Source organism: Porites lutea, chromosome 8, assembly GCF_958299795.1.
Source record: "Porites lutea chromosome 8, jaPorLute2.1, whole genome shotgun sequence".
Taxonomy (NCBI): domain Eukaryota; kingdom Metazoa; phylum Cnidaria; class Anthozoa; order Scleractinia; family Poritidae; genus Porites; species Porites lutea.
In genome coordinates this window covers 1816458-1831801 of record NC_133208.1, presented here as the reverse complement: position 1 = coordinate 1831801, position 15344 = coordinate 1816458, and the positions used below count along the sequence as shown (strand labels likewise).

Sequence of the window (15344 nt, the reverse complement as noted above, 5' to 3'; positions counted from 1 at the left end):
ACACTGACAAAAGCAACAACGGTGACAAGGGTGACAACTCTGACAACAGTGACAACAGTGATTACGGTGACAAGTGTGAGAACAGCGAAGACAGTGACAACAGCAACAACAGCGACAAGTGTGACAACAGTGACAACAGCGACAACAGTGACAATGGTATCAAGGGTGACAACAGTGACAACGGTGACAACAGTGACAAGGGTGACAACAGAGACAACAGTGACAACAGCGACAACAGTTTCAATGGTGACAGTTGTCAACAGCGACAACAGCAACAACAGTTACAACACTGACAACAGCAACAACATTGACAACAGTGACAACAGCGACAACTGTGACAACGGTGACAAGGGTGACAACTGTGACAACAGTGACAACAGTGATTACGGTGACAAGGATGACAACAGCGACAACAGTGACAGCAGGGAGAACAGTGACAACGGTGACAAGTGTGACAACAGCGACAACAGTGACAATGGTGACAAGGGTGAAACAGTGACAACGGTGATAAGGGTGACAACAGTGACAACAGCGACAACATTGACAACAGTGACCACGACGACAACAGTGACAACAGTAACAACAGCGACAATGGCGACAAGTGTGACAACAGCGACAACAGTGACAGCAGGGAAAAGGGTGACAACAGCGACAACAGTGACAACAGTGACAAGGGTGACAACAGCGACAACAGTGACAACGGTGACAAGGGTGACCACAGTGACAACGACAACAGCAGCAACAGTGACAACGGTGACAAGGGTGACAACTGTGACAACAGTGACAACAGTGATTACGGTGATAAGGGTGACAACAGTGACAAGGGTGACTACAGTGACAACGGCAACAGCAACAACAGTGACAAGGATGACAACTGTGACAACAGTGATTACAGTGATAAGGGTGACAACAGCGACAACAGTAACAACAGCGAGAACAGCGACAACGGTGACAGGTGTGACAACAATGACAACAGTGACAACGGTGACAAGGATGACAACAGCGACAACAGTGACAACGGTGATAAGGGTGACAACAGTGACCACAGCGACAACAGTGACAACCGTGACAACAGCGACAATGGCGACAAGTGTGACAACAGCGACAACAGTGACAGCAGGGACAATGGTGACAAGTGTGACATCAGTGACAACAGCGACAACAGTGACAACGGTGACAAGGGTGACAACAGTGACAAGGGTGACAACTGTGATAACAGTGACAACAGTGATTACAGTGACAAGGGTGACAACAGCGGCAACAGTGACAATGGTGTCTCGGGTGACAACAGTGACAACAGTGACAACAGTGACAACAGTGATAACAGCGACAACAGCGACAATGGTGACAAGTGTGACAACAGCGACAACGGTGACAAGTGTGACAACAGTGACAACAGCAACAACAGTGACAATGGTGACAAGGGTGACAACAGCGACAACAGTGACAACGGTGACAAGGGTGACAACAGCAACAACAGTGACAACAATAACAACAGCAACAACAGTGACAACGGTGACGAGGGTGACAACAGTGACAACAGCGACCACGGTGACAACAGTGACAACAGTGACAACAGCAACAATGGTGGCAACAGCGACAACAGCGAGAACGGTAACAATAGTGACAACGGTGACAACAGTGACAACGGTGACAACAGCGAAAACGGTGCAGGAGTGACAACAGTGAGAACAGCGACAACAGGGACAACGGTGACAATGGTGACAACTGTGACAATGGTGACAACAGCGACATCAGTGACAATAGGAACAACAGCGACAACGGTGACAATGGTGACAACAGTCACGACGGTGACAACAGCGACAACAGTGACAACAGCGACAACAGTGACAAGTTTGACAATAGTGACAAAGTAACGACGGTGACAAGGGTGACAACAGTGACTACAGCGGCATTAGCGACAACAATGATAACGGTGACAAGAGTGACAACAGCGACAACATTGACAACAGTGACAACGGTAACAACAGGATCAACAGTGCTACCAGGGACTACAGTTACAACAGAGACAACAGTGAAAACAGGAACTCCAGTGAGAACAGTGACAACAACAACAACAGTGAGAACAGTGAGAAAAGCAACAGCAGTGAAATCAGTGATAAGAGGAACGACAGTGACAACAGGCACAACAGCGACAACAGCGACAACTCGAATATTTACAAACATATGTTTTGCTCGTCTGACATAACATGCATAAAGGCCGTTGGTATACGACATAACTGTCCGTTAGCATTGCATTTTCAGTACAGGCAGAATTTTAAGGCACGATATAAACTTACCATCACAGTTAATTCCTGTGAATCCTGTGGTACAGTAACATGTATATTTGGAGCCCTCATAGATACTGGCGATGCAGGTGGCGGCATTACGGCAAGGATTGCTATCACAGGCGGTTCTAGCTTCACTAACTGCATTGGAAAAGTTATTGAGACATTCAATATAATCAACATCATCGTCATTATCGTTATTATTTCATCATTATCATCTGCATTATTATCCTCATCCTCATCATCATCTTCCGGAAAAAAGTTTTGAGTAACATTAAACAATAATCTTTTGAAACTATTTACCTTCACAGTTTAATCCATTGTAGCCATCTTTACAGTTGCATTTGTAGCCTCCGAGGTCTTCAGTGCAAACGCCTCCATTTTTGCACGGATTTATTGGCAAACATTTTGATTCGCCTTAGGATGATAAAATACGTTACGTTAAAGCTGGTAGAATGCAGACGAGTGCATGGAATCGGTAAACATTTTTACAATTTATCATAGCTTGTCTCTGACATATAGCAATATTTTGGCCAACGATTGTTCTATCATTGAAGACTGTAATTTGGTTGTTGCTATGCCCCCCTTCTCATAGGGCAATCTAGATTATTTAACGTCCCCCTTTAGAGAATTCTGATTTTTAGTTTGACTTTTATGAGACGGGAACCTCTTAACGGCAGTCGCGTGTTGCGAAGTCAGTGATGTCGCATATAAAGACTCAGTTCACTCAGCAATCAAACGTGAGTAACTGCCCCAGACCAGCAGTGGTTGATCGTGAACAACAATGGTTTTCGTCACACCAAGCTTGACGAGTTGTTAACGATCGCAGATTATAACTTTACAGTTCACTCACGTTCGCAGTTCTGTCCCATGAACCCTGCATTGCATGAACAAACATACGCTCCAACGTTTTCCGTGCAAACGCCGCCATTCTTGCATGGGTTGGGTTCACACCTGCTTTCAACTGAAAACAGAATATAGTGTTCGAAAGATACAGTAGATTAAGATATAATTTAATAACATTTAGGTTTAGGTATTAGGTTTAGGTATACCGTCTATGAGACAAACTGACTGAGGCTCTGAGCTACAAACTAGCAATTTTAGTTTCCCAGAAACGCTTCTCTTGAATTGAATATTTCAGAAAACTACTGCTATTTTGCACTTTTGGCTATTTCAGAAGTAACCTTAAGCAATGACAATTAGTAAGCAAACACAGCTGACACTCGCTCTTCTTTTGTGGTTGGCAAACTTCCAGCTTTAAGATAAATTGTGCATAAATCTTTATTCCTAGTACAAGTTAAGATGGTGACCAAGAGAGCGGTCATTTTGTGTGGCATTGCTGGGCTTCAGCAGGGCATTTCTGTGACATCAACTTACAAAGCACATCATAGAATATCTATTAAAAGTGAAATCTTTGCAAAACATCTTCACGCAACAGCAGCAACAACAACAACATTGGTGAACAAACAAGCAAACAAAATATACAGCCGAGTGAGGTTGCAACTTCCAAGGTGAAGCTATGGACTTCCTTATACGTCCGAGGGAGAGGAAGTCAGGTGATGTTATCTTACTGCAGATTTTTTAAGTGCATATTGTGTACGTCCAAGGAGAGAATGGCAACAAGCTGGGGCTTTTCCCGTGGGGACCGTGGCAGGGCATTGTTTCTGCAGCTCCTGCGCAGGCTAAGTACGGCACGCGGACAAGTCATGTTTATCAGCGCTAGGTCATTTACCTTCGCAGCTCTTTCCGTGAAAACCAGGATGACAGGTGCACTCATAATCGTCCGGTAGCTCTGTACATTTGCCAAAGTTCTTGCAAGGATTTGGAGTACATTTACTCGGGACTGCAAACAAACCGTACGCAAAGTATACATGAATATAACACCTGCCGACGTCGGAATAAATGAGGAGAGGGCTTTGCGTTGGGCGGTGCCTTGTTTCGATCATTGGACCTACGGGGCTATTTTGAGCTGGAATCTGTTTTCTTCAGCAAAAGCCAATTTTTTACATGTAATTTTTATATCTCATGCACTGAAATTGTTTAATCGTTACACTATGTGGATAAATCATAATTTCTAGTACAAGCTAAGATGGTGACCAAGAAAAGCGGTCATTTTGCGTGGCATCACAGGGCTTTAAGAGGGCGCTTTTGTAACATCAACTTAATGCAAAGCGCATCATAGAATATTACCTTCACATTTTTCTCCTTTGTAGCCAGAAGGACATATGCATCTGTATTCATACATCACTGCAGTACATGTTCCGCCGTTTCTGCACGGATTTGCTGCACAGGGGTCAATAACTTAACAAACAAAAGACAAGGTATTATTAAAGGCAACTCCCGTTATCGGAATTCAAGTGTCAAGACTTGAAAACTTTTGTGAAGATCAAGATGCAGAAAACACTGCTCAGCCCGCGAGGAGCTACCCCGTGGAAACGTGCCTGGCAAACATCCTAAACGTTTTCATCTACGAGGTCGTTAGCAGTCCTAAAGGTGTCTGTCTTAGAGAGAGTTTACTGTATTATTGTTTTGAAGAAGTCACTACACTGGCTGTCTCAATGAATGGAGGTGCTAGAGGCAAGAACTTACCTGGACCAGAAAGCACCTTGTGGTGTATAATAAATATTGGTCTTGGCCGCGGTCTAGGTAACATAAGAGGCATGGGGACTCGTTGAGGTGGCAGGGGTATCGGGTGAGGCAGAACAACAATCTTTGGGGGTACTGGGACAGGTACTGGTACTGGAGAATGAAAAGGCCTATTTACAACTATCACATGTGGTCTGTGGCGAGGCGGTCCTGGGAAAAAAGGCTGAGATTCAAGACCAAATTGTCTTCCAGTTACCGATAATCCTTTGTTTCCAACGACATCTTCACCTACTATTGCATTATTCTCTCCATTAGCACCTTTGAATACCACCGGCGAAGAAAGATATCGGTGGATAGGAGCTTTAGTGAAGCGATGTTGAGGACCCAAATACTTGTGAACAGGACGGGCGTAGAAGTGGGTAGGCGTCATGGCTCGTAGCCCAGTGTTTTCCTCCACTAAATTAGTTAAAAACCGGTCAGAGTTTTCAGTTAAACGCGCGCCATCTTCAGATGTTTCTCCTGTGTAACTGTTGTATAGTTTTATGGGGCGCACATTATTTGTATTTCCTCCCAGTATCTCCTGTCTCTTCTCTTCCTTGACAGAAAATCTGTGGCCAGAACTTCTCGTAACGTTAATCTTCGCCGTAAAGCCACTTTGCTTTTGTTGCGTCGTCGCTAGATGAGATCTCTGCGATTTTAATCGTACTCTGTTTCGTGATCTCTTGGTGAGACCATCTTCAGCCTCCTCTGAAATGTTTAAATTCCAACCCTTAGGTAATTTAGAAGCATTTGATTTAACTGTAATTCTTTTCTTTTTATGGTGCGTGTCATTTTGCATTGCATTCCGCTTGTACAACGGAAATTGTCCTCTAGATTCATCATCGGTTATAAATTTCTTCGCAGTTTTTCCACGAGAAGGTAACTCAATGTCGTCTCTGATTTTCTTTGTATTTGCACGGAAGGCACTATGATCACTGGACGAATGTTTCTTGTGATGTTTATAAAAATTGTTTTGTCTTCTATTCGATGTTGTTGACAGTGCGATGCTGTCTTGACCAGCGTTTGATCTCCCATCCACTTTCAGCCAGTAAACCAACAAAACAACTACTGTAAAAATTACTGCTCTAGGCCATAGCCAGACCTTCATGACGTGACTTCGGTCTTACAGGAAAACCCAAGCAGTAATATCAGCATTATATTCTTATTTTTCCTCCATTTTCTCAAGGCCTACTTCTGGTGTTGCCGCCGCCGTGAAATATGATTCATAATGCATTACTTCCAATTGTTAAAAGTTGAAATGACATCATGGTATCATGCACTATTAGCCCCTAGAAAGCCCTTCATTGTGTGGCAGAACTAAAGGTACGCTAGGATGTTCGTTTTGACTGCAAAATGAACGAAATTCGTAAATTCGTTAGAGATAGCCACAACATCTAGAAAGCCGCTGGATGTTACCTTATAATCGAGGTGCAATTATGACTAATTTGTTTGTCGATAAACAATAGTTTGCTAATCGTTTTAAAAATCGGTTTGTACAATGAACCGATTAAGTTTTTTTTAATCCTGTCAAGAGAAAGATCTGGTTCAATGAATACCTTTTGTCTCTCAGCGGGTTGCATTGTTGGTAAGCTCCATACAGTATTGACAGGCAAGAAGTTTAACCGGTGGCCAGCTGAAAACTAAGTCTAGTTTTTGCTTGTACAGGAGCCCATAACCCCCGAGTGAGCAACTGCCATCCCAGCCTAAGTCACGGCATTTGCATGGATCGTTTTATTTTTAGATACAGTGTTCTAATAGGAAACCTTTTCCAGCAAAAATTGAAGCTTCGCTTTGTCTATGTACGCCTTCGAAGTAAAAGACACCAAAAGGAAAACTAAACGTCATAAAAAGATCGAAAGTATCATTTTTAAGTCTGTAGTTTTTTGTACTGGTTTGTGGGCCTAAAAAGGTATTCTACATTCGTGCCAAAACCGCTCTTAAAATCGACTGGTTGACTTTTAGTAGTGCTTTCTCTGATAATCTCTTTCAATAAGAGGCAATCACGTCATATTTGAGTACATTTTTTGTATCCAAAACAAAAGAGACTTCCCACTGAACTCACTACACTTGCATGGAAACTCTCGTAAACGACCACCTCTCCTAAGCGACTGCGACCCCCCTGCCCTTATACCCTTGTATTGAATAAAGAACCCCTTAACAGGTTCCCGTGTATTTTATGGATACAGCCACTCTATCCTTTCCGTGTCATTTATCAACCTTTCGTGCAAATTTTGTTTATAGATAATACTTAAGGTTATGTAAAATTCTAAAAAACTAAAAAAAAGTGACTTTTAAAAAAGTAAACAATGCATTGGCTTGATAAGCTTTTTATTGAAATTACACGGAAATGTGTTAAGTTAAACACACACACACACAAAAACTGTTCTCTCGAGCTAGCAATGGTACTTATAAAAATCTCGCACTCGGTGATTCCAGTGACTAGTTTGGTTATGCATTTTGTTGTCCACCGAAGACTTCCCTGTTTCTTCCTTTCTAGTATTTGACCGCTAACATTTAATAAAATCGTGAGGTCCGAAATGAACGGATCAGGAACTGGTAGGTTGAACAAGATGAGACTCTTTACGGTAAAAATATATAATATGGACAAGTGACAGCCTCTTAAAAACTTTTTTATTCAGTTCATTAAAATCATCTCTCAGTTATTTACAAAAAACGTGATCAAAAAAATATCTTCTTTTATCAGGCTTTATGGAACAGGAAACAAAGAAAAAAAAATGAAAGATCAGATGTTAGTCGAAAAAGTGATTTTTTCAAGGTCATGCTACTTCTGAATCCCTTCGACTTCGAAAAGAATGGCTGGCTTTGAGGGTTTTTTTTTTTGACGCCTAGCACAAAACAAAAATACCTCTCAAATATTTTGGTTAGGGTGCCGGCAAATCACGGGCCTAAATGTCCGTTTCTGGCCATTGCACGATACTTGTACAAAATAAATAACTCGTAGCTTTCACTCTTCCCGGTATTCATTCACTTCTTTTATTTGAGGTCTTGAGCCAGCAAGAATCATGTGAACCAGTAAAGGCGGGATACATTTCAAGTTCTGAAAATAAAGGAGCAGTAAGAAAGCAACTGGTAAGATTATTCTTTTATATTGAAATATAATCTTCAGGTTTAACTACTAGCGCCCCGTGTCGTGGTTGTCACATTGTTTTGTAGAGGCTAGAAAGCCCAACTTTTGTTATTTTACTTGTAGCAAAGGTAATAAAGATAAGAATCTATGATCCAGTCGTTCGAAAGGTAGATATCGCTATCACTGGATAAATCTCCATCCAGTGGATAACGCAATTGGTTTCCCTAACACTTATCCACTGGTTTATGATTTTTCCGCTGGATATTGGTCACTATCCAACGTTTGAACAAATCGCGACCAGTTGTTTAGTTCTTTGGTTTTTACGGAGCTACTATTTGATGAATAATAAGGTCCAATTTTATGCTCTCGCCCAGATCATCAATTCTCCGATGCAATAGTCAATGCAAAAAAGGAAGGAATGTTCCTTATTTAAGCGTCGAGTTGAAATGCTATGAAAGGAATTCTGCAGACATTTTTAGATGCTATACAGGCGAACGTACCTTTGTTTGGTCCTTTGTTGGTATCTTTCGATAACATTCCCCTTTTTGAAATTCGTTATCCTTCGCCGAAGTTCGTTCCTTTTTATTTGACCCAGAAGTCCGTCTGATGGGTTGCAGTTATCGCAGAGCACTAAAGAAAATAAATATTGATACAAAAACTGGCGTAAATACCACAATAAAAGGTATTCTTATCCATCTTTTACACTTCATATTTTGTATGTCTAACTTAGACAAAGGTAAATGAATGGTCAGAAATGGGTGAGTTGTTTTGTCCGTTGGTTGGTTTGTTTTGTTTTTTCTTTTCTTTTCTCCTACGTGGTGTATCAGTGACGTAGAGAGTTAGATGAAATATTCCGAGTGAGACGAAATTAGGTAGCAATACAGTCTAAGAAAAACTACTGGCTGTGATGGTCCGCTCCTTACTCTTGCGTCGCGCAATGACGGTTGTTTTCTGAGGCTATCCATAAACGTGATGGTCGAATATTTGAAAGAATTGTCCTGCCAATTGCAGACAGTTGCCGTCGAGAGATTTGTCTTCAAATGAAGTTAGTAATATACATGAAAGAACCTTTAGGTAATTATAGTGTTACTTAAAGAATCATTCACTAAGGAATTATCATTGTTATTCAGTATGTCGATGTTACTGTTAACCTCCAGCATTAATATCTCGATTACATTGTCATTATGTTAAACCTACTAATTCCAGCGCTGCCTCAATCACTTTTCAGTATGATATTAACAGCATCGCTATTACGCCATTTATTAGCTATTAATTAATTCTATTAAAACCATAAATATACACATTAAGATGGGCATTGTCATTATTAGCAAAATCATTACCGTTAGTATTTTTCCCTATTATTAGTATCACAGCCACATCAATATCAAATTATCATTGCCCTTACCTACCATCATTACCGTTACAGCACCATTAGCATTGCCCAATTCATTAGCATAACCGCCAGCGTAAACATTAAAATTGATGTGGTCATCATAATTACCGAAGAGCTAAGCGGCGTTGTTACAAGTGTTTGATAGGGGGGTTAAGCAAAGACGTTTTTGAACGACGTAAGTTAACCGAAAGTTGACTTATTGCATTCTTGGGCGGCGCAGTTACTTAAATCTCCGGGAAGACTGTCTTTATAAGAGCGAAGACAGTTAGCAATACATACTTGGTAACGTCAAGGCGTATTAAAAGGGGAAAGACGTCAACCAGAAGTGACGCCTTTCTTTTCCGTCGCTCAAAAACGTCTTTAAAAGCTCCCTAACTTCAGGGATTTTACGCTAGATTCAGGGATCAGATCGAAGCCAACTGATATTTCAAATACCTGGCTGGTGAAGTGTCTCAGGGGCTGTGACTATGAAAGGGAAAACATAATGAATTATGAGGTAAAACAATAGAGTGCCCTGTGCAAAACCTACTACCATAATCTCCTATTTAACCGTAGTAAACGTAGTGAGTTCTAAAGCGACTGAAGGATCCACAATCGTGGACTAAAGACTTGGACAGAGGTCCAACCCCTCCCCCACCCCACAAACAATGTTGGATGCGTTTATCCAGAATTTGGTCCGAGTTTCAGCTTTGTATAGGGTGGGTGGAGGGAGAACTGTAAGAAAATTTCGAAAAGGTTGCACTATTTTGTGAGGGAACCGAGAAATGACAGAAAAATATGAATATTGCAGTACTGTCCCAAGGACTTTTGTCCATGATTGTAGGTGATATATTTTTAGGGGTATAAAGAAGAGGATGGCAACCTCCAAAGTTATTATCCGGAAAACTAAAGTATTCAAAGAAAATACTAGCTATAATGGCTCAAAACTACGTTTTACACGACCAACCTGACAATATCCATGCAACTTGTTCCCAAAACACCATCAGTGAGTTTAACGTCTAATCATTGCACGTTTGATATTTCATTCGAGTGGATTCTTACTAGCCTGCGAACGTAGACATCTTTTCGGGCTTCGCTTTTCTCCACCCGTTCCTTTTCGGATAGACAGAAGCCACGAACGGAAATACGCGCGCGTTTACAGGCTACGCTCTTAAATTTTCTATGGTTATTCTGATCTGCTATGGTTTATCGAAATTTTCATAACCGTGATTGTAATCACCTTACCCTCGCAACTGAGCCCAGTCCACCCGGGTGTGCAATCACACTTGTATGATCCCTGCGCCTCAGTGCATGTTCCGCCGTTTTGGCAAGGATTCAGAGGTAGACACTTAGACTCCACTGTGAATAGATAGACATGATGTTTCATTATATATCAAAACTAGGGAAAAGCGGCTCCCACATAAAAAGGACAGTGTTGCACTGCTTCACCTGACCCCGCGTGTTGGTGACTCATAAGCTATGTACGTTTGAATGAATTTTCTGTCTGGACAATAAACAAGTGTGTTTGCGTTTTCGCGACTTATGCTAGCAGAAAGCAACTTTGTTAAAAACTGAAAAACATGAGAAGACGTTCTTTTGATCTGATTGAGCTAGAGAAGAAATAACAACGGGATTGAATGCATTACTTGGTTAACTAATGGTAATAATACCCATTGAAGACTAAGGGCGAGATTGATTAGTTAGGCAGGAGTAGTAAAATGGCAAATATCTACAAGTTGATACAGACTTCAAACTATTATTGCAAATGCAAATACATCTAATTGTCGTATTCGCTCATCAGTAGGATGATTGAAATCCACAATTGGTAATTGGTTTCAGCTTCATTCCATAAATATTAAATAAATATTTACCTTGACAGTTTTTTCCCATCCAACCTATTCTGCACGTGCAGTCGTATGAATTGCCATCAGATGAACACGTAGCACCATTTTCACAAGGAGAGGGGATACAAGGATCTGGTTCTGTAAAGGAAAGACCCCTGACTTTTAAAAACGGTGTTTTCGCGCCTTTTTGTTCACTTAGTAGAGACTTTTTAAAGATCCGAGGACGGCGACATTGGGCGAAAATGTCGCTTAAGAAGTGAATTCGCGTTAAACTGTCCTCGAGCTGAATTCTTAAGAGGCAAATCCAAGTTAAGAAAGAAAAATCAAATTTCGTCGTCGCTTGTTAGCCTTCCCTTAAAAATGGTGAACTGAATTAGTCATTTTCACGACGTACTTGGTCGTGACGGCATCAATGCGTGATGCTCGTGCGAAGTTGTTGTTTTGCCTATAAAACCTAATATTTATGAAACTAAGGATGGAAGCCTTATTGTATTTACATGTACTTACTATCACAATTCTTTCCAATGAATCCTTTTGTGCAAGTGCATTCGTAGTCGCGTTCAACTTGCGAACAAACACCAAAATTGTTACATGGGTTGGGTTTGCACATGTTCTGCTCTACAAAAAATAATTCAATTCAAAAAAATATATCAATATTCTAAGTTGGCTGCATGTGATTTACCGGTTAGGTAGTCCCGAGTGCTATATTGTTGCTAACAGTTACGTTTGAACGACAAGTAGGTTATTTTAATCAGAGTCAAACTGTGTTTTTTATTGCCACATGGTAGTATCGACGTGACCGCATGGCCAAAACCAAGGAGTGCAGTAATACAAAGGCTAGGTCTACCTTCGCATAGGCCACTTCTTACCTTCGCAATGTTTTCCCTGGTAGCCATTTGCACAGTGACATCTATAAGTATTCATATAAGCTGAGCAGGTACCTCCATTTCGACAGAGATTAACAAGGCATTGTCCATTAATGGCAGACTCTAGCAAAAATAAGCATAAATATTTGTCAGTAATAAACATGTTTTCTTCTAGCCAACGCTTAACTACCTGGGTCCATTATGTAAAATTTGAAAATTTGTACATTTTTGAAAAAAAAATGTTTCCTATTTTTTGGTGCCTTAGATGGGCAGGTCATTTTAACTTTTGGTAGTACCTTCTCCGTAATTGTCTCCGTGACTGATGGATTGGTGATGTACAACAAGAGGAATCGGGAAAGGAACCTTTTGAGGGTACATGACTGGGTAAGGCACTTGGTGAATCATTAAACGCGGTGGCGATGGAACGGCAACTGGATAAGGCTTGGCAGGAGATGGAACAGGATATGGAACTGGTCTTACTTCTGGCGGATAACGGACGTATACTGGAAATGGTACGTTGCGGACTTGTGCTGGTTGAGGAATCGGTATTGGAAGGAGTAACTTTTGGATTTGTGGTGGCTCTTTGACGGGAAAGGGTACAGGATATGGAACCTTTTGTATCTGTGGAGGCGACGGAACTTGGACGGGATACGGCACAGGAACCTTTTTTATCTCTGGTGGCGACGGAACAGGCACACGGACCTCATGGATTTTTGGTGGCGATGGCACTGGTACCATGACTTGTTGAACGGTTGGCGGCCCAGGTACGGGCACGGGGTATGGCACACGTTCCACTTTTGGTGGCGATGGAATCGCTACAGGAAATGGAACTCTTTCAACGGCTGGCGGGGGTGGTACTGGCGGTCCTAGATCGATGGGTGGAGGCATTCCCTGGATAACATTAGGAGGCGATGGTATTGGAATGTCTGGTGGTGGTAGATGAACAAGAGGAGGCCTCCTCTGAGTATCAATTGGAGGTGATGATGATATCGGGATGTCCGGAGGTGGCATCACGGAAAAGTTTGGAGGTATAGCTTGAGCTGTAATCGGTTGATTTGGTTGAATTGGTTCATCTGGAGGCCGAATTAGTGGTGGACTTATAGGGGGTATTTGCCCACCTATCATATCTACAGGAATGGTCGGTGGGCCATCTACAGTGTGAAGTGGTCGCGGTAGAACGTTGGTAGGGGGAGGTTCTATTCGAGGAGGTGCATTAATGTGAATAGCATAAGAAATGGTTGGTGGGGAGTGGTGCCTATGATGGAGGTGACCGTGGAAGTTGAGTGGGCCAGAGATAAGCTGTGCTAAAGGATGAGCAAAAAAATTCATTGCCATTCGAGAAACGCCTCTAGCGTTGTTTATCATATGCATGTGGTTACGACCACCGTGAAAAGCACGCCCAAGCCCTTGGGAATGATGAGGTCCGCGAAGACGTCCTCGTCTGGGAGGAAATGTTACATGCATTACTCCCTCGCCTTGTCTATGTAGCGTCGGTGGTTTCTGTTCCACAAATTCAGCTGGTGCACTATTGAAAAAGAATCTGGGTCGCATTTCACTTTCCTTATCTGACCATTGCTGCCTTTTGTCCCCGGGCTGGTTTCTTAGAGGTTTATTCATCATTTTGGCTTTCGTGTTATTTGAGTTGTGGTAACTTTTCGCTGTGCCATTAGTAAATTGTTTATAGGGTTTGTCTGGTTCCCCACGAGTGTTATATTGCCATAGAGGGCGAGGTTTTGAATGATCCAGGGAATCAAGCGCATTAGCCAGAAAAACAGATTCTGTTCTGCGACGACGAACAGGAGTTCTCTGCAAACGACGTTTTTTGCCACCAACATTTTCACTACTCTTCAAACACGAAATTCCCCAACAGGGTGTCTTCTTACCAGGACTAACAAACGGCAGGTGGCTCATGTTATGGTTCTTGTTAACATTTTTAACATTACTACCTTGGAAATGATCTTTTTTGTTCCCCTCACGAGTTGGTGTCTTTCTCTCAACATTTTCGTCTTTCAGTCTTTTCCCACTGATCTCAAGACCTGCACTTTTGTTTGATTCAACCAGTGCTAACGTAATGCAAAGGTGCAAAATCAAGAATAGTCCGGTTGAGATCTTCATCAGCACACTTCATCTGAATATTAGCGAACCATTTCCGTGTTGCATTCTGTTAGGCAGAACAGATTCAAGTTTAGTTTCCTAAAAAAACAATTTGTTTTGACGCCTCGATGTTTTTTGGAGGAGGGAAAATGCTATTGCCATGTATTATCTCATTTATTTCAATGGGCATAAAATATTAAACACTATCGCGGACAGTTTTATTTTAGAAGTCACAGTAAAATGAGGGGTGTTATAGCGAATGCCCTTAGTTTGCCTTTTTTCTATCGTAGAAACTGATCACACCGGTGATCCGCTGGCGTGGAAAATAGATAAAATTTTGACTACCGAAGGCTTTTCCACGATAAGGAGAAAAGCTTTTGACCTTAGGCTATTCCGTACAGCATGTAATTATTGGCAACTTTTAGAGGCTTGTTTTTAAAACCACGCACAATTGTCAGAGAAAACATGTCCCTGATATCTAATTTTGCTTTTTGAAGCCCCAGAAGAAATCTGTTGTAGTAGTTCCGACCGTCTTCTTTAAATTGTAATTGCTTAAGATTCATATCCTAAGAAACCGACGAGTTTGCTTTAGATAGTTCTGACAAAAAGTGAACAACATGGTTAAGGTTTTCAAAAGTAGAGCGCAGTCACCACTACCGAAAGTTCTGAACACTTTTACCAGTCCCACTTTCCTGCTTATTCTTTCAGTGAAGTAAGTTGCACCGTCCTGCACGAAGTCCTCAGTGAAATTAAATCGTTACTAAGATAATTGCTGCTTGTTAAACAAATTAGATCAACAATGCTTATAACAGATAGACTTACATTTCTTTTTATTGTTTTATTATTGCCTTGTGTTCGTTAATCGGCTATTATATTTACTTAAACAGATTGCGTGTGTAAATGAGCCACTGGGGTGCAGAACGCGACGGGATCTATCTTTGCAACTTAACTGAAAAAAAAATCTCTCCGTAACTTGCGTCTAATGACATATTTGCTGTCAAATGTAAAAACACGGGAATCAGATTTAATATTTGCGCGTGAATACAACTGACTTGAGAGCAATCAACGACTGCGTCATTTTAATTGGTCTTGATATCTGCCTCAAACGTCCCTCAGTTGTGGAACCGACGACTACCGGCGTAAGATTCAAGAGATAAAAACGACTGA

At 41.5% G+C, this 15344-nt stretch overlaps 1 protein-coding gene across 1 annotated transcript in view; it reads right to left on the bottom strand.

Moving 5' to 3' along the window:
* The window catches only part of LOC140946737 (uncharacterized), a 32538-nt gene extending 18204 nt beyond the window's left edge, over window positions 1-14334 (bottom strand). The window contains exons 1-11 of the mRNA XM_073395844.1: window positions 12380-14334; window positions 12087-12206; window positions 11725-11835; window positions 11245-11355; window positions 10619-10732; window positions 4878-6035; window positions 4479-4589; window positions 4021-4131; window positions 3142-3252; window positions 2592-2705; window positions 2301-2429 (exon numbers count right to left, since the gene is read on the bottom strand). Coding sequence (XP_073251945.1) covers window positions 2301-2429; window positions 2592-2705; window positions 3142-3252; window positions 4021-4131; window positions 4479-4589; window positions 4878-6035; window positions 10619-10732; window positions 11245-11355; window positions 11725-11835; window positions 12087-12206; window positions 12380-14198 — 4009 coding nt within the window. The 5' untranslated portion in view covers window positions 14199-14334. The remainder of the gene's footprint in view (window positions 1-2300; window positions 2430-2591; window positions 2706-3141; window positions 3253-4020; window positions 4132-4478; window positions 4590-4877; window positions 6036-10618; window positions 10733-11244; window positions 11356-11724; window positions 11836-12086; window positions 12207-12379) is intronic.
* Between the last annotated feature and the right edge of the window lie 1010 nt (window positions 14335-15344).